General features: G+C 43.3%; 1 protein-coding gene across 3 annotated transcripts in view; it reads right to left on the bottom strand.

The window, feature by feature from the left end:
- ABLIM1 (actin binding LIM protein 1) overlaps window positions 1-25,004 on the bottom strand; it is a 312,956-nt gene that overhangs the window by 117,092 nt on the left and 170,860 nt on the right. For all 3 annotated transcript variants that reach the window (XM_077779560.1, XM_077779561.1, XM_077779559.1), the window contains exons 2-3: window positions 22,173-22,307; window positions 774-957 (exon numbers count right to left, since the gene is read on the bottom strand). In XM_077779560.1, coding sequence (XP_077635686.1) covers window positions 774-957; window positions 22,173-22,307 — 319 coding nt within the window. The remainder of the gene's footprint in view (window positions 1-773; window positions 958-22,172; window positions 22,308-25,004) is intronic.

The raw sequence follows: 25,004 nt of genomic DNA, 5'->3' as shown, positions 1-25,004 counted from the left end.
TCCCAGAGGAATCAAAGCCATCTTAAGTTCAATAATGGGTAGCGTTAGACACAAAACAATGATGAAACTGCATTTCCCAGCTCACGCATCCCATACTTTCCTTCTTCTCTCTGACTGATTTTAACCAAGCTGGTTTGGGCAATTAAGATTTAACCTTGCCAGATTATAGGAGCCTAGAGAACAGAGGTTGGTAAATGCGTCCCTCTGAAAGTCCAGGTTGTAAATACTTTTTTAGCCTCTGAGAATCCTATGGAGTCTGTCACAACTACCCAATTCTGACACCGGAGCTCAAACTCAGCCATAAAGAGCCATCTGTAAATCAATGGGTGTGGCTGCATCCCAATAAAACTTGATTTACAAAGACAGGTATTGGGTCTACTTTGGGCCATGGGGCAGAGTCTGCCCGGCCCTGCTACAGAGTAAATGAGACTGTTTCAAACACCCACACCCGTATGAACTTCTACTTCCAAATCAGTTTATCTTTCCAAGCACTTATGACATTTCCTCCTAATGTTTTCACGGCTCAAAAGGTTTCACGATTTAGAGTTGCTTTTGCACTTGGCTTCGAGCCACTTAAAATCAGTCATATTATTTAGTAGAGGACATCATGTGTTAAGTTTCACAACTAAATTACTTTTTTTGACTGACAAACTAATAGGAAGAATTTTTTTTAGAGGATACATCAGGAAAAGGAAGTTCAAGACAAAAGGTGTATATCCCAGGCTCGAAGAGCAGAACCCAGCACGTCTCCGTTAGGGGAAGCCACCACTTACTTGCAGATGGTACACGCAAAGCAGTTGGGATGATAGGTCTTGCCCAGGGCAGTAACCACCTCTCCTTCCACGAACTCCCCACAGCCATGGCAGCGCGTCCCATACATCCTCTGGTAGTCCAGGGTGCAGAGGTACTCGCCGTTCTTTATGAAGAAGCCCCCTTGTGCCAGGTCACAGCCGCACACTGTGGAAACAAGTTCACATTTGGTCATCGTCCGTGACGCCGCTGGGCAGCAGATGCCTTCCACTGCGTGCTGCAAACTTACTCCATGATCTCAGTGGCTTGGGGTGAGGGGAGGGGACTCGTACAAAGAGCTATTTATTGTTGGGCTCTGAGTTCTCTCTTGCCTCCCTCCCATTTCATATCCCTCCTTTTGGGAGGGACGAAATATCTCATACAAGGAAAATTCATTGGCTGGGTCTCAATGACTTTTGCGGTATGTCGAAGATTCTGAGATAATCTGCCTTTGATGGAAAGTTACCATTGGTTCATGCTGTCTCAGATAGGAACAAAGGTATCTCTGGCAGTGCGATTCAGGAAAGGTACCCACTTCTTGCCCACACAACCGGCTGGGTTGGGCCAAGACTGTTACTGGGCTGAGTAATAAATTCCCACCATACCAAAAGCAGTAGCAGAGATGTCTGAGTCCATTTTTTCACACTCCGAAAATACTTTGCCACAGCTATGAATAATTTGGACGTTTCATTTTCTCTTTGTGCAGTAAATAGGATAAGTCGATTATATATTATAGGGAGAGATAAAAATGAACAGGTGAAAGGGAAAGGAAAGGGAACATGTCCAAGATAAAACTGTCGTTCAGGACCTCAGTACATGCAGAAGGGAATGCTTTACTGCGTCCGGATTTCGGTGTCTCTTTCGCAACCATACAGCTATGGATCGTGGACACAGCTCAAAGAAGCAGGTCCACGGGTGCCAGGGGCTTGGGCGTGGCCTACGTGTTCAGACAAGACCCGAAGAGGGCACAGCCACTTGTCCAAAAATAAAGCCCAAGGCAAACCCTGAGAGTGGAGAGTTTGCACTGTCAAAGGACTGAGAAGCAGCAGCCATGGCTGGGAACCTCCAGTCACACCCTCTTGATGCCAACCTTGGTTGAGCGATTCCTACACAGTTAAGGGCCTTAGGCAGAATCCTGGATTTGTCCTGATTCTTCCTCAAGCCTCTGGAATAGGCACCCAGTGGGCAGGGAGAAGGGGTGCTCAACCACTAACTAGCTTTCCTGAGAATTCTGAACACCTCCAATGCTCCTCTAATTAGTTCCCGTGATGCCCCTGGATCAATGCCTCTGGATGATCTAGCGCTGAGCACAGTGAGGTTCTCCCGGAATACTTTGCTTACTCTCCCACCCACCCTTTGGTAGCAATCTCTCCTACTCCAAGCCATTAGAGATTTTCAAGGTGACATGGACCCTACAAAGTAGCTTTCCACTGCGGAAGCATCGGTCTTTGTTTACATCCACACTCCACAGCTACAACCTCCTTCTTTGCAATTTATAATCAGGTAACCCAAGATGATGGCCTGAGTCCATCATGCCTGATAATGACCACCCCTATAAATACGACTCTGATCACATTACCTGGAAAACCGCTCATTCACCACCTCTGTGTCCTCTAACTTGCCACTGTCCCCACTGTTCGCACACCTGCTTCTTCCTTAACTAACGGGTCCTGAGGGTCGGAGGAACTCAGGTATGGACTAACTGCACTCCGACTGCAAATTCCTTCAACAGCAACGAACGCAACCCTGGGGTGCGCAGAACGCCCCAGAGAGGTTTCTTCAATATTCTTCTACGTACATATCTTGTTTTCCCACAAGATGACAAAGTATTTTATGGTAAGAGTCCTCATCTTTACTCCTTTTGATTCTTCTTCAGGAATCTTCAACCAAGGTATCTAAGGTACGACTAGGAACACAGTGAATCCAGCACCATACTTGGCAGGCTTCCCGCAACGTCACTCCTCCGTGACATCAGCTATTTTGAAGACTCTCTTGCTCTTTCAAACATGGGTATTTCTTAAAGCCATGAGAAGTGACAAAATAATGCTTTGGACTTATGGTAACTAACTCCCTCCAATCACCTTGGGTATGTTTAAAAATTCACAGATCCTTTATAAAAAGATCTAGTGGCAATAGGGTGATCTTTATGCTAATCCAGATTGTCGAGATAGCTTCAGAGCTACTTGTTAAAGTGTTGTAGAAACTGGTTCTATTTGCTGCAGACTTTCTACTTCACATGGGCTTGTGAAACTGAGCCCTTTTTAAAAGTCCTCATCTATATAAACCTAATATAGTCTTCAAAAATGACTTTGTAGCTTCTGTTGGGAGTTGCCAAACTACAAGTGAACTCTGCACCCCTTTGAGATTTGATGTGGCCTAGTCCTCAAATTCAAAGCAGTGGCCCAAATTGGCTTATCAAACCATGCCATTAGTTTTGGTGGTTTATACACAGGGAAGCCAGTGTTTGAAGAAAGACCCACAGGCAGGGGTCATCAAAGGTCTTTACTTGCTATTCCTCCTTTGACACAGCTTCTCAGTCTCCTTAGCCAGACCCTTAAATGCAGGTAACTGCCTGGAATGCTACCTCCTTCCTCTAGAAGAAGGCCACCCTGGGAACAGATCTCATCTACTCTCATAGGTTTCAACTATGGCTTTGTGCAAAGGATCAGTGTCTGAATCTGTGATGTCTTCCCTAAGCCTTTAGACCCTTATTTTTCGCTGCCCAGTGGGCATGGACAGCATGCCTCTCTCAAGCCTGGTATTTTAAAAAACAAACTCTGTGGGGCGCCCGTGTAGCTCAGTTGGTTAAGCATCTAGCTTTGACTCAGGTCATGATACCACACTTCATGAGTTCAAGCCCCGTGTCAGACTCTGTGCTGACAGCTCAGAGCCTAGAGCCTGCTTCAGATTCCGTGTCTCCCTCTCTCTCTGTGCCTCCCCCACTCAGGTCTGTCTCTCTCTGTCTCAAAAATAAACATTAAAAAAATAAAAACAAACTCTACCCTCTTGCTTCTAAGCCATCCCTCTAAAACCTTCTGTTCTTCTTCTACTCCTTCTTTCAGTAAAATGTCAGGACTATTCATTCTCCGCTCGTAAAACCAAAATTCTCAACTATCCCCGAAATCCTACCTGTTTTCCCAACAAAGTGTTCCTCTGAATCACGCCCTCCTCTGCCTTCTTGTTTTCACTACTGAGATTCTGGCCTTCACCGATTATAAACAATTTTATAGTACAGTGTACTAGCAAATGCAACAGAACACAACTGGAAACAACCTGAATGCCCATCAGTTGTGCAAGAGTTCAATAAATTGTGGCATGGCCAGTCTATGGAGCTGGTAGTAAATAGAATGGATTAGAGCAGTATCTACAGCCCAGAGGTCTGTCCTCAATGTATCCTTAAGTGAAAAGAACACATGTTACAGAATAAAGAATTTTAATAATCTAATTAAAAAAAAAAAAGGTCTATGTGTGCTTTTATCAACAAGGAGAAGTTAACACACAAACACAGGGTTACTAAGTTGGTGATCTCAGAAGGATGAAGAATTGTTAACTTTCTCTTCATATACCGATGTGTCAGCTCATCTAATTCTTTAAAATCGTGGTAAAATACACACAACACGAAACTTAACCATCTTCAGCATTTTTAAATGTCCAATCCGGTGGTGTGAAGTATTACCACTGTTCCCATTGTTGTACAATCAGCGCCGCCCTCCAACATCAGAACGTCTTCCATCTTGCACAACTGAAACTCTGTACCCGTTAAGCAGTAACTCCCTATTCCCCCTCCCCCAGCCCCTGGCAGCCACCATTCTCCTTCTTTCTCTGACCATTCTAGGAACCTCATATAAGTGCAAGCTCACTTAGATAATAAGATGTTAAGAAAAATTAGCGCAAACAAGGTAAGGGCAAGAAGCAAGTTCTTCCAGTGCCCGGCTGAGTCTTAGCAGGTCACGCAAGGATTATTTTATCACCCAGGGCACTGGCTCTGTGTTTGACAAGCTCTGTACTATTGATTAAAAGCCCAGACTTTAAAGTTAATGGAAACTTATAGATATTTGTCCAGTAGATGCAGATGATTTCTGTCCGGTGTTGTTGTCCTGCTGGACTGCTAATCAGTTGATACGTAAACCTTGACGTCTTATCCTGACATTCTTTCTTGAATGTCTTTATAGCCTGTTCCTTTGGTTCTCCTTTGACCAGCTTGACCATATGGCTGGCTCCCTCATTAACATATTAAATACATCTTTGATACACGTTCATCCTATATTTGTGTGTCATAATTAACTTTTGAAAAATTAAAAAAAAAATTTAATGTTTTATTTATTTCTTTTTGAGAGAGAGACAGCGTGAGCAGGGGAGGGTCAGAGAGAGAGGGAGACACAGAATCCAAAGACAGGATCTAGGCTCTGAGCTGTCAGCACAGAACCCAATGCAGGGCTCAAAACCCACGAACCGTGAGATCATGACCTGAGCCGATGTCGGACACTTAACTGACTGAGCCACCCAGGTGACCCAAAAATGTTTTTAAAAATTTTAAAAGGGGCACCTGGGTGGCTCAATTGGTTGAGTGTCTTGACTCTTGATTTCAGCTCAGGTCATGATCCCAGGGTCAGGGGATTGAGCCCCACATCAGGTTAAACATGGTGCCTGCTTAAGATTCTCTCTCTGCTCCTCTCCCCTGATCGTGCTCTCCCCCTCTCTCTAAAATAATAATTACAAAATTAAACTAAAAAAGGAAAGAAAGTAACACTTTGACAAAGGGGTTCCTCTCTTTAGCCAAAAATATCCAGTGCTCTCTTCGGCAGCACGTATACTAACCAAAAATATCCAAAGCTTTAAGAAACCTTTGGTCTGTTTCATATTAACAGCTTAGCAAATACTTCTAACCGATGGCACAAAGCAAAACTTTCATACAGAAATGATCACAAAATCTCCATTAGGAAGGTCAAACTTCCGTAGGATATATTTAGATTTTTAACTTTGGGTGTCCCATTTGTCTTTGTTCTAGTTGATAGTTAACATACGCTCAGGGAAATGCACAGATTCGTTTCATTAAAAAAGAAAGAGCTGCCAGCGAAAGAGATTAATTGCTTTCTTCTCAATGATCAATTATTTATAATACGCCCCACTCAGGGCCCCACTGAACCCTGCCTACTTCGCCATCACATGGCACGGCCACCGTCAGCCACACGCCTTGCTGACTGAACGCTCTTGAATTCATTGTCTGCAAACTACTGAACACCATTAACTGGGCAAGAATACGTATGCCCAAGCAATTTTATATAAAAGCTGTTAAATTAGTAACAGGCATGTTTTAAGCTCTTAAATCTTAAAAAAAAAAAATTAACAGGAGCTGCCTGGGTTGTAAAAATACCACGGACTAGGAGGGGAACAAAGTACGGAGATGTCAAATAAGGGCGAAAACAGAACGGTATTTTAGTGGCATGAACGGGGCTGTGGTAGCAACGATTTCAACTTTCTAAAAATGGCAGTTAACCTTTTATGTTACAACAAATTCATTGCAGTGACATTCCATCTGCCTGTCACCTAGTTCGCATTGCCCAAAACTTAGGAGAACAGGTAACACTTAAAACTCGACCCAAAGGTGGGCTTGGGGATAAAATGCAAACTTTTTCTTCTTTTATATCAGTAGACTGAACATCTCTGCTGGGCTACGGCTCACATTGGTGCTTTAATCCGCTCACACCAGCAAGAGAGGGAGAGACGTTAAGCGCATGGGACCAATGATTTCAATGTGGTAACACAAGAATTTTAATTGGGGGCCAGGAGCCTCAGGGGGTGGGGTCCTTTCTTCTCTTTTTTAGGGCAGGCATGGGGTTTTTGGTCTGGCGCTATGCCAGCTGGTCAGGCCATCGCAGATTAAGAGGAACCCTTCTGACCTTGCCAGCATGGCTGCTGGGTCATGGCTGTGGCTGGTGATGAAGGCCATGTACTCCAGAAGTAAGTGCTACTTTACCATTAGCCTCCTCAAAACCCTGCCCTACCCCACCTGGGCCAGCACCACCCCTGCCTTCTCCTAGGGCACCACGCGCTGAGCTGGGGGTGGGATGAACATGGAGTATGGAACTCCCAAGCACTTCATGGTGAATTAGTAGGGTGAATACCAAATAACTTTTCTCTGCCTCCATCCTCTACTCCAACTCCATTTTAAAAGAATCTTATTTCATCCATGATGTTATTCTATTCCTTCCCATTTCCTCAAATCCTTTCTTCATTGAAAATATAAAGGTAGACTTTAACATAGGGTCTTCCCAAACCACAAAAATTCCATTACAGTGTGAGGTCTCGCTGAATCTGCTGTTGCTCTGAAACTGAGAGCAACGTGTTTGAAGGTACCATACCCTGAAGCTCAAAAGTACTATACGCTGTAGCCTAGAGCTCAAAATAGCAGAACAGAGACTCAAACAATAACGTGAGGGGGCAGATTCTCACCAGAAATAACTATTTGCTAATGCACCATCCTGGAAGCAAATACTAAGCCTCAAAAAACATATTTAAATAGTTTTTTTTACATTAACTTCTAAATAATCATTTGTGTGTGAGTGTGTGTGTGTGTGTGTGTGTGCGTGTGTGTGTGAGAGAGAGAGAGAGAGAGAGCGAGCAAGCTAGAGTGCAAGCAGGGGTGGGGCAGAGGGCAAGGGAGAGAGTCTTAGGCTCCATGCTCAGTGCAGAGTCCGACGTGGGGCTTGATCCCACAACCCTGGGATCATGACCTGAGCCGAAATCAAGAGTCGGATGCTCAACCATCCAAGTCACCTAGGTGCCCCTGCATCATTTCTGAGAAAGAAGATAGAGGTCAATCCCAATGGCAGAATGAGCCCCCAAAGCAAGGCACTTGAGGGCTTATATTTACATCAGAGTTTATATTTATAATAATATGCCAAAAGCTTTAGACGGAAAGAAATGACTTTGGAACCTCTTTTATTAATAAAATCTTTGATCATATATTAAGTTTGTTTTTTTAACATTTGTGGAATTCGATGTGCAAACAATATTAATTGTAAGAAGCTCAAATAACAAAGATATTATTCCGATTCATATTTCTCGCTCAGTGTCTACCAAATGTTCATCTCATCTCTTAACACCAGTGCTTTCCTCCAAACTGAGCCTCCCACAGCCCTTCAGGACAGACACCTCCTGTCACCTCCGGCCAACCCCATCCTGCTTCCCTGGCCCCACTCGGGCTCAACCTCCGTGTGAAGCCACAGCCTCCTCAATTCCCTGCAGCTTTGCTTCCTCGGGGCTCAGAACTTGGGCAAGCAAAGTCATTTCAGCCTCACTTTGAACCAACCCTGTCTCTACTTCTGGGTTTGTTTTTTTTTTGTTTTTTACATTTTATTTTGAGAGACAGCGTGAGCAGGGGAGGGCCAGAAAGAGATGGAGACACAGAATCAAAAGCAGAGTCCAGGCTCTGAGCGGTCAGCACAGAGCCCAGTGTGGGGCTTGAACTCACGAACTGCGAGATCATGACCTGAGCCGAAGTCACACACTTAACCAACTGAGCCGCTGAGGCGCCCCAGTACCGCATCTCTACTTCTGAAAGCACCTATCTGGCATCAAGATAGTGGTGCCAAGACAGTGACCCCACCTTCTCCAACTTCTCAATCCTTTTAAGACTCTGAACTTTCTTAGCAACTAAAATTAACTGCAATCCAACAATCAAGAGAACTTCCAATGCACATGTGCTATGTAAAGGACTAGACCCTGCCCTACTTTGTGTTTAGCAGTAAGCAGGAAGGACCCGATTACAGAGAATAAGACTATGACTGGTTAAGAACTCCACCATCTCAGAGGAGTGAGAATGAACTGGAGTGGCTTCACAGGTTAGCAATAAGAATAACGAAAGTGCTGGGAGAGAACACTTAAGAAAAAAACAAAGTAGATGAAATTGGGATCAGACTAAAGAAAAGGAGGTAATAATGGTCTGTAAGTGTACAGTGAGTTATTTTAAGGAAATCAATAATCAGCTCTTTTCCAGCTAAGGAGGACAAATCGGGAGGAAATTTGTTTTATATGCACCAAGAGATGGAGGTGAGATAAACTCACAGCTGTAGCCACAGACACGATTATGGCTACAGTGCAGCCTGTATTGTTTCCACGGGTGGGAAATTTTTATGATAGAATAAATGGACTTTCTATCCAGGATAGCAAGTGCACTTATTCTTTTGGATATGGACAATGTGATAATATTACTTTCTCGGCCTTTTTCCTAGGTCAAATCACGGGGATTACATTGCAATGGAAAGAAAATCAAATTCATAATTTTACCACTTTCTGAAGTTCCATTTCATTTTGGAAATGAGATATAAAGAGTTAGTTCGTACAGCATATAAATTAGATGATATCATTTTCCTTTTGAAAAACTAAATACAGAGAATCCTGAATCTGTCTATTCAACTCCCCACCTTATAATTTTCATCCATTCTTACTCCATCAAGATCCTTGCATTTTATAAACGCACATATTCTATGTGGAATGATCCTGACCTGGTAAACATCTCTAAACCCTATGATGGCAAATATGGAAGGTGCTATTAGAGATGGGATGCTTATCCCAAGCCCCTTTACAAAACCTAGTCTTTAAAGAGTAATTCCTGAAAAATTTATTTCAATTCACTGACATTAGTAAGAGTTGTAGCCTGAATTTTCTAATAGTTTTACATAAACCTTTTAAAAATAGTTTGATGTTGGGGCGCCTGGGTGGCTCAATCGGTTAAATGTCTGACTCTTGACTTATGGTCAAGTCTTGATCTCAAGGTTCATGAGATAGAGCCCTGAGTCGGACTTTGAGCTAACATAATCAATTGGGATTATCTCTCTCCTTCTCTCTCTGCCCTTCCCCCTGCTCACGCTCTCTCTCTCTCTCTCAATAAACAAACAAAAATAAGTTTGATGTTTACAGGCTCTCTTGATGAATTCAACATTACAGAGGCCAAAGAGTTTTTTAAAGCCATCAAAAGGTGGCATTTTCTATATCCTCTAACATACAGTCGAGATTCATATTGCTAAGTGGCAAGTCTCTATTAAAACATAATCCAGGGGCACCTGGGTGGCTCAGTTGGTTAAGCATCCAACTTTGGCTCAGGTCATGATCTCCCGGTACATGGGTTCGAGTCCCGCACTGGGCTGTGCTGGCAGCTCAGAGCCTGGAGGCTGCTTCAGATTCTGTGTCTCCCTCTCTCTCTGTGCCTCTCCTGTTTGCTCTCTTTCTCTCTCAAAAATAAATAAATAAGCATGAATACATTTAAAAAAATATATAATCCAGTATGACAATTTCTGCCAATGCTACCTTTAGGGAAGGGTTTATGTGATCAGATTTTCAAAATTTTCCACAGACACCCAATGTTCAGAAGTCTTTTTAAACCTATGTGGCTATAAATAACACATTAACAGTAATTCCATTTTTGAAAAGGAATAGCTACTATAATTAATGTTTAAAAATGCCATCTTTCCAAGGACAATGGGAAAATCATGGTTCCATTCGTTTTTGTAGGAAGTTGTTTGCCTGAATGAAGGCCAATGTCAACTATACCTGCATCCTCATCTTCACCATCCGCTGCCTTGAAGAATGCAGCCCCTACCCCTGACCAAAACTAGCATGCACCCCATTTCTGGTCCTGGGAAGGTTATTAAGTTTGCTGCAGGATCCGTGCTTTATTAAATGCTGTTTCCTCCCTGGCAACATCCTCAGACCACTGAGCTCTGGGTGCCCTCTGTAGCCTCTGACTCAGCGCGCCTGGACCCCAGATCGCTTGCCTGCACCTGTCTGCTGCCAGTGACGGTTCCCCTAGTAAGCACATTGCTTGCCACCAGCTCACACGTTCTTCAGAGGTAAATATCATGTCATATACACCTCTCAGCCCTCTACACGCTAAATGGATGGGTGATAGACGATCTACAAACGTTTCACATGGTAAAGATATGAAAGGCTCAAGCACTAATATTCCTAGGTTGGTTTACACAAAAATCAAGTGATTTTTAGTACGAAAAGAATACAAATCTATTCTTTGGAATAATGAAGTACATTTAGTTGACTTTTAATACTAGGAGGAATTAGGTGGTGGTTGTATTTTTTATCCATTATCTGTTGGTTCAAATTTCTCTTTTTAGAGATGGGGGTGGGGTGTGGGACTCTCTCCTGACCACCTGCTCCTCCCCCCACCACAAACACACCAAGATTCCCCTGCCGCAGGCTCACATCTTTGTTCATGCAGCTCTTTTTATTTTCCCTTTATTGCACTGATCACAGCCAGTAAGTCATATTTGTACGATTATTTGAATGCCTCATTAATGTCCTATCTTCGTCCATTCAGGCTGCTATTGCAAAATACTGCCGACCAGGTATCTTATAAACAACAGTTTTGCAGGCTGGGAAGTCCAAGGAATCAGACAAATAGGTGAGGCCTGAGCACGGGGTGCTCTGGGGTTCAGTGTCAGGAGATGAAACTAAGAGCAGTGTAACAGGTTCAATGCTTGCTTTAAAAATGCCTGAGGAGGGGCACCTCGGGGCACCTCGGGGGCTCAGTCATTTGAGCCGACTCTTGATTTTGGCTCAGGTCACGATCTCATGGTTTGTGAGCTGGAGCTCTGCATCAGGCTCTGTGCTGTCAGTATGGAGCCTGCTTAGGATTCTCTCTTTCTCTGCCCCTCCCCTGCTCTCTCCCTCTCTCTCTCTCAAAATAAATAAACATTCTAAAAAATGCCTAAGCAAAGTCTCAGTTTTCCTTCCTCTTCTATAAGTATAGACACTCCCATAACCTTTGTTGTTCAAATCATTTTCTTAGAAAAGGTGTACTTCCTCAGTCAAGGTGGGTCAACTTCAGCCTACCCTTTCTCAAGAAATAAGTTTTCGAAGGGCGCCTTTCATGGTGGCTCAGTCTGTTAGGCATCTGACTTCGGCTCAGGTCATAATCTCGTGTTTTGTGAGTTCGTGCCTCGTGGCGGGCTCTGTGCTGACAGCTTAGAGCCTGGGGCCTGCTTCAGTTTCTAGGTCTCCCTCTCTCTCTCTCTGCCCTACCCCACATTCTGTCCCTCTCTCTCTAACTTTCAAAAAGAAATTAAAACAGTAAAAAATTTAAAAAAAGAAAGAAAGAAGTTTTCAAGGACATGAACTGAGAGTTGTCAAGAACCGTAAAGAACCTGAGGTTTGACTTAGATGCGAACAAGTGAGCCTCCCCCTGGTTTTACGTGTGCTGACAGAAGACATAACCCCGGGGTCAGAAGTGAAAAACTTCAATACTGACAGAGGCAATGTGAGCTCTGTTTCCATTACTGGTCTTCCAAGCCCCAGAAGTCCCCAGAAGGAAGAGAAGTAGGTGCGTGTGCGATGAGTGTGTGTCACAGCTAAAGAAGCCTGCGCTTAGGAAACCCCTAATGAGCTGCAAGCAAACCTCTCCAACCTTTGCTCGATTATTCTAGACAGCAAACAAACCTACCCTCTGCTCCAGGTGGAGACACTATCTCTGTCTTCCAAGGCTTGGCTGTACAAACATCGTTGAAAAGAAAATTCAGAACAAACGGCTACTAGTGCCCCTGTTAACAATTCTGACTCTTACTGGGAGATAAGTATCCAGGGGGCTCTTGTGAGCAGGGGCGCTAGTAGTCATTTTTCTGAATTTTCTTTTCAAGGATGTTTGTACAGCGGACGAATGGATCAAGAAGATGTGGTTTATCTATATGATGGAATACTACATGGCAATGAGAAAGAATGAAATCTGGCCACGTGTAGCAACATGGATGGACCTTGAGGGTGTTATGCTGAGCGAAATAAGTCAGGCAGAGAAGGACAAATACCATATGTTTGCACGTATAGGAGGATTAGGAGGAACTTAACGGAGGACCGTGGGGGAGAAGAAGGGGGGAAATGGTGGGGGAAAGGGAGAGAGGCAAACCATGAGACACTCTTGAATGCTGAGAAACAAACTGAGGACTGATGGATGTGGGGGGAGGGGGAAGATGGGCATGGAGGAGGGCACTTGTGGGGATGGGCACTGGGTGTTATATGGGAACCAACTTGACAATAAACTATTTAAAAGAAAGAAGAAGAATTGTTAAGCAGTGTATTTTGGAGAATTTATGAGCTCTTATTCTGTTCCAGCTTGGAATTCAAAGCCTCGACTATTTAAAAACCTAAATTGTATTTACTTCACAGATAACACTTTAAGATAGTACAAAATTCAAAAGGCTTGTCCTTTATAAACAAAAGAAAGCATACAAGTGGTTTCTCATTTGCTGTGAGGAGGGACCATATTTGTAAAAGAATTGTTTTCCTTGCGTGCTGGTTAATTCTGCCTTTTAATCACTTTCTGAATGACTAATAGTCTCTAAATAGGTATTAAAAGCCCAAGCTCAGCTCTTAGGGGATATAAGAAACTGCTTCCATTTTACTTACTGGGATTTCATCCGTTTTCTACTTGAGCCTGAAAATAACCCATATCCCGTCTGCCGAGGCAAACCCAGAGGGGAAAGCACCGGATCTAAAGCAGTATAAGAAACTAAGCAGCAGCAACATCCTTACCAACAGCTGTCTGACTGTAGCCTTCCGTACTGTCTCTTAGCTGTCCCAGCTGCCGGGCAGACACACGGCTCTGGCATCAATGACAGAAAGCTGTACTCACACCCCTTCTTTTTAAATTTAATTTAATTTTATTATTTATTAATTAATTAGTTAATTTAAATTTATATCCAAGTTAGTCAGCATATAGTGCAATAATGATTTCAGGAGTAGAATCCAGTGATTCATCCTCGACATACAACACCCAGTGCTCATCCCAACAAGTGCCCTCCATCGTGCCCCTCGTCCACTCAGCCATCCCCCCACCCACAAGCCCTCCAGCAACCCTTACTTCGTTCTCTGTATTTCAGAGACCTTTACGTTTGTTCCCCCTCCCTGTTTTCATATTATTTTTGCTTTCCTTCCCCTGTGTTCATCTGTTTTGTATCTTAAGTCCCACATAAGTGAAGTCATATGATATTTGTCTTTCTCTGGCTAATTTCTCTTGGCATAATAATACCCTCTAGTTCCTTCCATGGTATTGCAAATGGCAAGATTTCATTCTCTGTGATTGCCAGGTAATACTCNCAGTGATTCATCCTCGACATACAACACCCAGTGCTCATCCCAACAAGTGCCCTCCATCGTGCCCCTCGTCCACTCAGCCATCCCCCTACCCACAAGCAAGCCCTCCAGCAACCCTTACTTCGTTCTCTGTATTTCAGAGACCTTTACGTTTGTTCCCCCTCCCTGTTTTCATATTATTTTTGCTTTCCTTCCCCTGTGTTCATCTGTTTTGTATCTTAAGTCCCACATAAGTGAAGTCATATGATATTTGTCTTTCTCTGGCTAATTTCTCTTGGCATAATAATACCCTCTAGTTCCTTCCATGGTATTGCAAATGGCAAGATTTCATTCTCTGTGATTGCCAGGTAATACTCCATTGTGTATATATATACACATATATATATGTATACACACACACACATATATACACACACATAAACATACAACATCTTTATCCATTCATCCATCCATCCAANAGTCCCACATAAGTGAAGTCATATGATATTTGTCTTTCTCTGGCTAATTTCTCTTGGCATAATAATACCCTCTAGTTCCTTCCATGGTATTGCAAATGGCAAGATTTCATTCTCTGTGATTGCCAGGTAATACTCCATTGTGTATATATATACACATATATATATGTATACACACACACATATATACACACACATATACATACAACATCTTTATCCATTCATCCATCCATCCAGTGGACATTTCGGCTCTTTCCATACTTTGGCTTTTGTTGATAGTGCTGCTATAAACATTATACCCCTTCTTTTTGGAAGATGATGTTACTGCCTAATAACTAGGTGAGGACAGTTATCACCTTTAGCACGTGCTAAATCTTGTTGACTAGCGATGCCATTAGAAACACTTACGAATACTCAAGTTCCAAAGAAATATATGGTTATTATTCTTTCGTTCATTCACTTGGCCATCCATTCACCTCTCTGAGCATCCACCATGTTGGGCATTCTGCTAGGCTCCGGGTACACAGCAGTGAACAAAATAGACCAAAATCTCTACCCTCAAGGAGCTTACTCTCTAGTAGAGGGTGAAGATAAATGAGTAAGATATGTTACATAATGATAAATGTTAAGGAAATAAAAAGATAAAGTAGGGAGAAATGTGATATAGGGAATAGTTAAAAATCTTACACAGGACAGTCTAGGAAAGGTGCACTGAATACAAAATATTTGCCCAACAGCCCCTCTTGATCTTCTGGTCCCCAATCTTTTCTAAATGCTCTAGAACTTTGAGGCAGAAAAATGAATTTAGGGCATTACTTTAAACAAATGCTTGAGATAAATAATAAAAATTATAACAATGTAATATATCAATGATAAACTATATATAATTACAATTAAATACTGAATATATAATTGATTAAATATTAACTATATAATATTTAAATGAATTTCTTATTCTCTCATTGAGCATTATTACAACTTATATGATGAAGACAATGCGGTAATTTAAAAAATGATTGTGCCACTGGAACAATATCAGAAGGAGCAGAGAGCATTAAGGAAAAAAAATTCTAATTTGGTGAGATGATTGTCACTAATTGGAGAAGAGGAGAAACAAAGCTGCTGAATACTGAAGACAGAGCACAGTGCCATCCAGAACCCTGCAGTCATATTTTACTCCCATTGGGTCATTACAGAGAATAACAGAAGTTGTCGGGATCTCCTTTTCTTTTAATTATGGAAACTATCTGTTAATTGAAATACTTCCCTCGTCTCATTAGCAGGTGGGTATGTTTCCCAAGATTACAAATGGAAACTGGGTTCTACTTTGGACGCTGGCATTGGTTATTGCTCACTTCCTCCCTTTTGCCCTTTCCGAGGGCAATGCCATTCACAATCATCTAGCTTCAGCCACTCTCTAGGTGCCAAAATACTTTCAGATCTTTCTTCCTAAGGAGCCTGGCTGGCTGGGTCAGTAGAGCATGTGACTCTTGATCTCAGGGTCATGAGTTTGAGCCCCATGTTGGGGGCAGAGTTTACTTTTTATATATATAAAGAAGAACCTTTTCTTTCTTTCTGTTTTTCAAGTTTATTTATTTATTTTGGGAAGGGGAGGGGCAGAGAGAGAGGGAGAGGCAGAGAGAGAATCCCAAGCAGGCTCCACACTGTCAGCACAGAGCCATATGCAGGGTTCGGACTCAAGAACTGTGAGATCATGACCTGAGAAGAAGCCAAGAGTCAGATGCTAAACCAACTGAGCCACCTAGGCACCCTGGGGGTAGAGTTTACTTAATAAAAGAATTAAAAAACAAAACAAAACAAAACAAAACCTTCCTCCTAACACAAACCAGTATCTACCTGAGTGCCTAACCTACTAGACTCTGAATGCACCAAGTGTCCTCAGCCTCAACGTATCCCAAGCTGAACTCTCTGCCTTGAACTACCCCATCCCATGCTCCTGTACTTCCTCAGGGGGCAGCAGCCATCTGTCCACACAGGCAGTCCAACCGGAACCCTGGATCCTTCTTCATTCCTCACATACGGTCACCAAATCCTATCAACCTTAACTTTAAATGTTTCCTAAATCTGCCCTCTATTTTCCTGCTGCTACCCTACACTACTTCCACATCAACTACCATTCTCTCTCCCCTGAGTCTCTGCTTCCAGTCTGCATCCTATATACTTCTCCGTCTCAACACTTATTACCCAGTATCATAAATGTTGCTTATTTGTATGTCTTTCCAAATACCCTATGAGATCTTTGAGGACAAACATGGCATGGTGGCTCTCCCTGTTTTCAGCACTTATCATAATATCCCACAGGGAGTATGTGTCCAATTAACATTTTCTAATTGGATAAATAACTCCTAGACCATCAGGTCCCAAGACGTCAGACATTTTAGGGAGTGAGATGGGTTCCCCAGCAAAATTCCTGCTCACCAACCTTGATCCTGTTACAGTTACTCCTGCAAACTCATGGACTGATCACTGGCTTAAGCTTGTGCTCTGAACTCTAGTTCCTCCGAAGCAACCCTTTCCTACCTTCATATGTATTTGGCTCTCGTGTAAGATGTTCAGTGTCCTCTTTCTCTGTCTCCGTTCAAAATCCAATGCTAGTGAAAGAGTTCATCTTTGCTCTTTATTCCCATATGTATCTGCATTTTAGGACGTTTTTTCTAATTGTGGAAGGCTACCTACCTCTGGTCCCATTCAAGAACTATGAGGCTTTGGCAACGAGGTATTTGAGTGGAGGAAAGTAGGGTGTGTGGGAGGGGAGAGACGTGAGGGACAAACTCTGTCTGCCCCCCAAATCATAGTCAGAATCTGAATGTTCTTCCTCTGCACTTGGCCAGCTCTTGTCCAAAAGCCCAGGCTTGTTTTAGCAACTGGTCTCTACTCCAAATCCTCTGTCCTGGGATATTAGCTTACTATCTGGACATGACATTTCTGCTTTAGATGTAATGGGAAGAAAACAAACTGTTGTTTTAAGACTTAGCCACAGTCTGGGCCATGTGGGTTAAGAGGAAAAGACCATATTCCTTGAGAGGACTTCTGTTTCTTCTGGGAAACCATCCTAATGGATTCATAAGAAGTAGAAACGCTAAGAAAATGTAGAGTCAGGAGAGCGAAGGAGAAGAAAATGGGGGTCCTAGGGGTGGAGAGGAGAAGGGTCTTTGTAGACAGAGGAAGACCTGCCAAGCTGGTGGGAGGTGACAGTTCTGAATAAGTATGAGAAATGGCCCTGGTCTGTAGTTTCTGTTCACTTTTTATGTAAACCTAAACTACACTAAAAATCAAAGTCTATTAATAGAAAGAAAGAAAGAAGGAAAGAAAGAAAGAAAGAAAGAAAGAAAGAAAGAAAGAAAGAAAGAAAGAAAGAAAAGAAAAGAGAGAGAGAGAAAGAAAGAGAGGGAGGGAGGGAGAGAGAGAGAGAGAGAGAAAGAAAGAAAGAAAGAGAGAAAGAAAGAAAGGAAGAAAGGAAGAAAAGAAAAGAAAAGAAAAAAGATACCAGCTAATGAGAAACTTCTTATTTTGGACATGGCCTGAGACTATTACGACAGTCATTGCCTGTTTGGTGCTATAATTTCCCTCCATTATCCCAACCTTCAGTAAAATCTGCTGAAAACAGCTGCCTTATGTTAGTGAAATCTTGGGAAATAAAGAGCCATGGTGGCCAATGTGAGGTGAAACAATGCATAAGAAGTAGCATTCAAAAAGGGCGACCAAGAATTTGGTATGGGCAAGAAGTTAGAGCAAGAGGGGACCACAGGAAGGCAAACCTCAAGGGCTGCCTAGAGCTGTGCTTCCCAGACTGTAGCCACTAACTACAAAGGGCTATTCAGCACTTGAAACGTGATGAGTCCAACTGAGATGTGCAATTAAGCACGTATGAAAAAAATAATGTCAAATATTTCAATAATTTTTATATTAATTACATNTGGCAACGAGGTATTTGAGTGGAGGAAAGTAGGGTGTGTGGGAGGGGAGAGACGTGAGGGACAAACTCTGTCTGCCCCCCAAATCATAGTCAGAATCTGAATGTTCTTCCTCTGCACTTGGCCAGCTCTTGTCCAAAAGCCCAGGCTTGTTTTAGCAACTGGTCTCTACTCCAAATCCTCTGTCCTGGGATATTAGCTTACTATCTGGACATGACATTTCTGCTTTAGATGTAATGGGAAGAAAACAAACTGTTGTTTTAAGACTTAGCCACAGTCTGGGCCATGTGGGTTAAGAGGAAAAGACCATATTCCTTGAGAGGACTTCTGTTTCTTCTGGGAAACCATCCTAATGGATTCATAAGAAGTAGAAACGCTAAGAAAATGTAGAGTCAGGAGAGCGAAGGAGAAGAAAATGGGGGTCCTAGGGGTGGAGAGGAGAAGGGTCTTTGTAGACAGAGGAAGACCTGCCAAGCTGGTGGGAGGTGACAGTTCTGAATAAGTATGAGAAATGGCCCTGGTCTGTAGTTTCTGTTCACTTTTTATGTAAACCTAAACTACACTAAAAATCAAAGTCTATTAATAGAAAGAAAGAAAGAAGGAAAGAAAGAAAGAAAGAAAGAAAGAAAGAAAGAAAGAAAGAAAGAAAGAAAGAAAAGAAAAGAGAGAGAGAGAAAGAAAGAGAGGGAGGGAGGGGGAGAGAGAGAGAGAGAGAAAGAAAGAAAGAAAGAGAGAAAGAAAGAAAGGAAGAAAGGAAGAAAAGAAAAGAAAAGAAAAGAAAAGATACCAGCTAATGAGAAACTTCTTATTTTGGACATGGCCTGAGACTATTACGACAGTCATTGCCTGTTTGGTGCTATAATTTCCCTCCATTATCCCAACCTTCAGTAAAATCTGCTGAAAACAGCTGCCTTATGTTAGTGAAATCTTGGGAAATAAAGAGCCATGGTGGCCAATGTGAGGTGAAACAATGCATAAGAAGTAGCATTCAAAAAGGGCGACCAAGAATTTGGTATGGGCAAGAAGTTAGAGCAAGAGGGGACCACAGGAAGGCAAACCTCAAGGGCTGCCTAGAGCTGTGCTTCCCAGACTGTAGCCACTAACTACAAAGGGCTATTCAGCACTTGAAACGTGATGAGTCCAACTGAGATGTGCAATTAAGCACGTATGAAAAAAATAATGTCAAATATTTCAATAATTTTTATATTAATTACATGTTGAAATGATAGTATTTTGAGTATACAGAGATACATAAAAGACATTATGAAAGTTAATTGCACCCATCCCTTTACAGCTTTTTAACATAGCTATTTAAAAATTCAGAATTAGATATGTGGCTCACATAATATTTCTATTTGGGCAAGATCACTGTAGAACCTTGGGGAAAAGGAATAGACTTGCTAGGGTAGAAGGAATGAGGTGTATAAGCCTCTTTCTTTGGGTATTAAAGAAAAGGGTAACCCCAGAAACTGGGGACATGAGAAAATAGACATTGACAGATTAAGTGTGAGAAAATACAATTCTACAGGAATAGAAGACATTCATTTTAGTAAAGTTTTGTTAAATTAAAAATAGTTCCTACAAATAGCAAGTGCTCCTAAAATATGACTCAATATATATAAACATTCAACTTTTCAGGAACACATTTGTAGTGTGAAATAAAGTATATGGGAAAACGTTCCAACATAAATAACTTACATTCAAGTTATTCAAGTCCTTGGGTTTAAACCAGAAGAGAAAAAAAGCAAGGAAGCTTCCACCCCATAGGGGATGAACAAAGGCTCTTAGCATGCTCAACAGTGACCTGAGACTAACACTTCATACTTTTAATTAGAAATACAGAGGGCACCTGGATAGCTCAGTTGGTTAAGCGTCTGACTCTTCATTTCAATTCATGTCATGATCTCACAGTCCATGAGTTTGAGCCTCAGGTTGGGTACTGTGCCGAAAGCTCAGTGCCTGCTTGGGATTATCTCTCACTTTCTCTCTCTGCCCTTGCCCTGCTAGTCTAGCACACACTCTTTCTCTCAAAATAAACATACATTAAAAAAAAAGAAGAAATACAGAATACATGCAAAGCTGCTATTGTTTGTGGACCATATTTATTTCAAACCAAATCTAGCCCTTGAGCCATGTCTCGGGAAATTTATGAGCAAAAAAAATGAAACAAAATACAATGCCTGACTCTCAGTTAACCGATCTGGATGTAATCAGAAAACATCTTTTCTCTGACATGCTCAGCGGCTCTAATTTGGTACCTCTGGGTTCTCTATTATACACATTGTTATGTGTATATGGAATCGGCAAACTTCAGACCTAGGATGACTTAAACATCACATGGTCTCGTCTCTTGCTCTCTTTTTTTTAATATTTTTATTTATTTCTAAGAGAGAGAGAGAGACAGCGTGAGCAGGGGAGGGTCAGAGAGAGAGGGAGACAGAGACTCTGAAATAGGCTCCAGGCTCTGAGCTGGCAGTCAGCACAGAGCCCGACGCGGGGCTCAAACCCACGAACCAAAAGATCATGACCCAAGTGAAAGTCGGATGCGTAACCGACTAAGCCACCCAGGTGCCCCTCTCGTCTCTTTATTGTACAGATAAGGACATGGAGCCACAGAGAGACATAAGTTGCCTGAGATCACAGAGTCGCTTAAGGGCAATGGTAGAACTCAAGCCACCGTACAGTGGAATCCTGGGTGGGACCCTGATGTTTCTGGATGGCCAACTTGAGTCATCTGAAAATGGTATGTCTGGTACTTACTCATAGGTGTTTGCAGAAAGACTAAAGAATCCTTCTCTATAAAATGTGCATTACAGCCTCAGTCATGCTCAGTGGAGCCAAACTGATGTCCTCCCCTCCCCTTTCATCTTCCCACCCAGCCATTGCTAACGCCCTTCCTCTTGAAGTTACCCACAGTGAAATGGTCAGCTGTGGACTCTGGATAAGCCCTGGACCCTCCTGTTTTTGTGTATTTGACAGTCACTAGGTAGCCTGGGGTGTACTCGAGAACCTCCCTGGCCAAGGGTGTGTGACTTAAGACGACATTGCTGAGTTCATACCCCAAGACACTGAGAAGGAAACGCTCGTCCAGGGATGAGAGAGGCCAAAGCGTGCAGAGAGAGGGCAGAGTGAGCTACGGAGCAGGCTCATGGTCTTGTCTCTCCTTCCATCTCTCCTCCTGTATCCCTCAGCCCAGCCTGGGCCCTACAACCCCCGCCCCCCCACCCTGAGCTCAAATAAACACACAACACCACTCTCTTCTTCCTCTCTTTTCCCGCTCAGCCCCGCCCTGGCTGCAGAACGACAGGCCAGTATTTTGCACCCCAAGATGCCAACAGTTAGAAGCCCCCAAAAGGGAGGATCGTTGGTGGAAGCGAGTCTCAACTTGTTACATTTTTGGAGGCTTTCCAAGTGTTGTTGATTAATTCTCACTCCTCAATACACACACACACACACACACACACACACTCACGTACGCACACGTGCTCCCCGCTTACTCCACAGGATCCAGTGACTTAGGTCCTTAATCTTACAAGCTCGCCAGCCCTTCTATAAATAATGGCTGTTGGGACAAGGTGACTTTGGGGTAAGAGTATCTCATTTCAGGGGAAAATATAGTACAAAACACAAAACTGTGCTTTTACGGGTCTCCCTCTTCCTAGGATCAGGACGCTCAGCGAACATTCAAAGGCTTATGTTCCATTAGTCTTTGGGGGACTTGGTCTCCCCCTTGAGTCGAATCCAAGCAAACTAGGGAAGGGAAGTGATGCCAGGGCTTCTGAGCACACTCATGTATCACCTGTGCGCCTAGCACGGGGTTCAAGGGAAGAGACGGACCCTGAGGGGAGCACAGGCTGTGACACGCCTTTAGAGCAGGAAGCTGGAGGCACCATACCTTTGCAGGTGAAACATTTGATGTGGAAATGTTTGGTCTGGACCCGAAGTACTTCACCCTTGCATGGCTCCCCACATTTATGGCAGTGAATGACAGGCTTCTCCGACGGGTGGTGAGGGTCCTGAGGGTGGGCCACTGGAAAAAAAGAGACCGATGTGAGTACAAAGCATTCCTCCAAAAAGGGGTCATTATGGGCCTACATAAATATCCGCGTAATGATGTTACCCAATGAACCACACTTTGACTCAAGAAGGATAAATTGAGCCTCTTCCCTGTGCCATAATCATGAGGATATACTGACAAATAAGAGAGTTGTGGCTTTAACGGTCCAGCAGGGAAAACACTTGGCTTGTCCCCCTGCGAGCCAGCAACCCTCTTTCTTCCTTCCAAACTTCTCTAGGACTACATAATCGGGCCATTAAATATATGATCTTGTATATTTAATATTTTGTAGTATGTATTTGTAATATATCTTTATCTCGGTTTAGAAACACCTTTCAGTAAGGAGTTCACTGTTGACTGTAAGTTCCTCAAGGATGGGGACAATGTCTTAAAGTTTATATTCTTCCCCCCGGCCCTCCATTTTGTACTTCTTCCTTCCCCCAGCTCCTTAGAGCACAGCTGAGTGCTCACGTCCCAAAGGAGCTCAGCAAATATTCATTTACTCATTAGATAGCACGTGCTGGCTGGTTTCTCCTCTGGTCTACCAGCGAGTCATCCTTCATCCTCATCCGGCAGCTTATTTCACCTGCTGGGGGCCTATGATGAGCCTCCTGTTGTGCACATAGCTTCTGACACACACAATGTGGGCGGTATGTTTAAAAAAATAAGTTACTAATAACTACGTGGACCTCAGTTTCGTTTCCTGTAAGACAAGAAGGATGGGACCAAAGGATTTCAAAGGTCTTTTCAGGCTCGAAAATCATATGATGCGTCTTACTGGCTTTATTCTCTCCGTTTCCAGAGTTTGGCTTCAGAACGTGGAAGTTATCGAGACTGGCCTGGCCCAGGGTTAGGATCTCTAGCCTCCCCTTTATAAGAGGCAGAGAGAGAAGATACTGTGGCTTTGAGGTGACCATGGGTCTTTTTTTTTTTTTTTAGGTTTTATTTATTTTTGAGAGAGACAGAGCACGAGCAGGGGAGGGACAGAGAGAGGGGGAGACATGGAATCTGAAGCAGGCTCCAGGCTCTGAGCTGTCAGCACAGAGCCCAACACAGGGCCCGAACCTACAAACCGTGAGATCATGACCTGAGGTGAAGTTGGATGCTTAACCGACTGAGCCACCCAGGCGACATGTCCCACCAAGGTCTTCCTTTAATCTGCAATTTCTCCAGTCAGAGGAATGCAGACAGGCACTTTTTGCTAGTTTTTTTTTTTTTTCTTCCTAATTTGGTTCCTCAGAAGGAAGAACCATGTGATATACAGAAATGTATTACATAAGTATCCACATGAGCATGAAATGGGATGAGAACAGCAAACCTAAAATTAATCAACCAACACAAAGAACAAAGACTCTTGTTTTTCCCCCCGCGATGGTAAGACCAGGTTGGACAGGGGAGCGACGTGGGCTGATATGCTGACACTGGATTTACAGAGCCCGTTACAGCCGGGAGCTCACTGGACGGAACAAGTATAACGGGGCATTGTTTCTCTCGGGCCACTCTCATGTTCTCATTTCACCTGGAAAGCGTCTGAACAACCCAGTCCAAATAATCCATTACGAGCTAAATTCTGAGGAACAGGGTGGTCCTTGGGAGATTTTGACGAGGAGCAGGTGCGGTTTTGGGTTAAACACCTGGTCCGAATTCTCTGCCCTGGACTTGGAGAGTGTCAGCAAAGGTACCAATGCTGTGACACACCTGTATTTCCTTCTCTGCCCCCCGGGATGCTCTGGGAAATGTGTACTTACACCAGAAGTCAGCATTACCAAAAGCAATTAAGGAGGGGCATCCTTTCGAGGCTGCTAAAAAAAATACCACTGACTTTTGAAGTGATGTGTAACAAAGTCCCAAATCGATTTGCCTGGGCATTAAGCAAACAAACAAACGAAAGTTTCACTTGGGAAGTCTGGATGGCTCAGTCAGTTAAGCATCCAACTTTGGCTCAGGTCATGATCTCCCAGTTCATGAGTTCAAGCCCCTCCATGAGGCTCTCTGTTGTCAGCAGAGCCTGCTCTGGATCCTTTGTCTGTCTGTCTGTCTCTCTCTCTCTCTTTCTCTCCAGCATAGGGCCTGCTTCAGATCTTTCTTTTATCTCTCTCTCTCTCTCTGTCACTCGATTCTCTTAACAATATCTGCTTTAAGTACCAGTGAAAAACATGAGTACGAGTTGTTGCTGTTTTGTTTTTAATCCTGCTACCAATGAAAATGGAGGAAAGGGATATTTATTGAGCATCCATCTACCCAAAGGCACGCATGTGCTAGGTGCTGACGCAAAAGTCATTCTGTCCCATCCTCACCCCCACCTCGCCCTCTCGGTGAGGTGGGCAATCTTGTTCCTATTTGACAGATAAGTAACTAAATAGAACAAGTTCGGGAGCAACCTGCTTAGGGAACAAAACCTGGAAGCTGAGTGGAAGATCTGCACTCAGGCCCTTCTGACTCCCTGACTTCCGTTTCTCCCATACTAGTTGCCTGAGTCACAAACTGTTAGGAGTCAGGCAAGGAGGCATTTCTCCAAGCTCCAGTGCACTTCTAGAAGCAGCAGCTAGGACTCGGCCTATGAAGGAAACACACACGGTGCGTGTGATAGATAGAAGTATCGCTAGTGGGCGTGGCACCCGGTGGGAATCGTCAAAGTAGCTCTGTAGACCCCCTGAATCAGACCCCCCC

The sequence above is a fragment of the Crocuta crocuta genome, unplaced genomic scaffold (assembly GCF_008692635.1).
Source record: "Crocuta crocuta isolate KB4526 unplaced genomic scaffold, BGI_CrCroc_1.0 scaffold138, whole genome shotgun sequence".
Classification (NCBI taxonomy): Eukaryota; Metazoa; Chordata; class Mammalia; order Carnivora; family Hyaenidae; genus Crocuta; species Crocuta crocuta.
The sequence above is the reverse complement of the archived record's forward strand: the minus strand, read 5'-3'. Positions and strand labels throughout refer to the sequence as shown.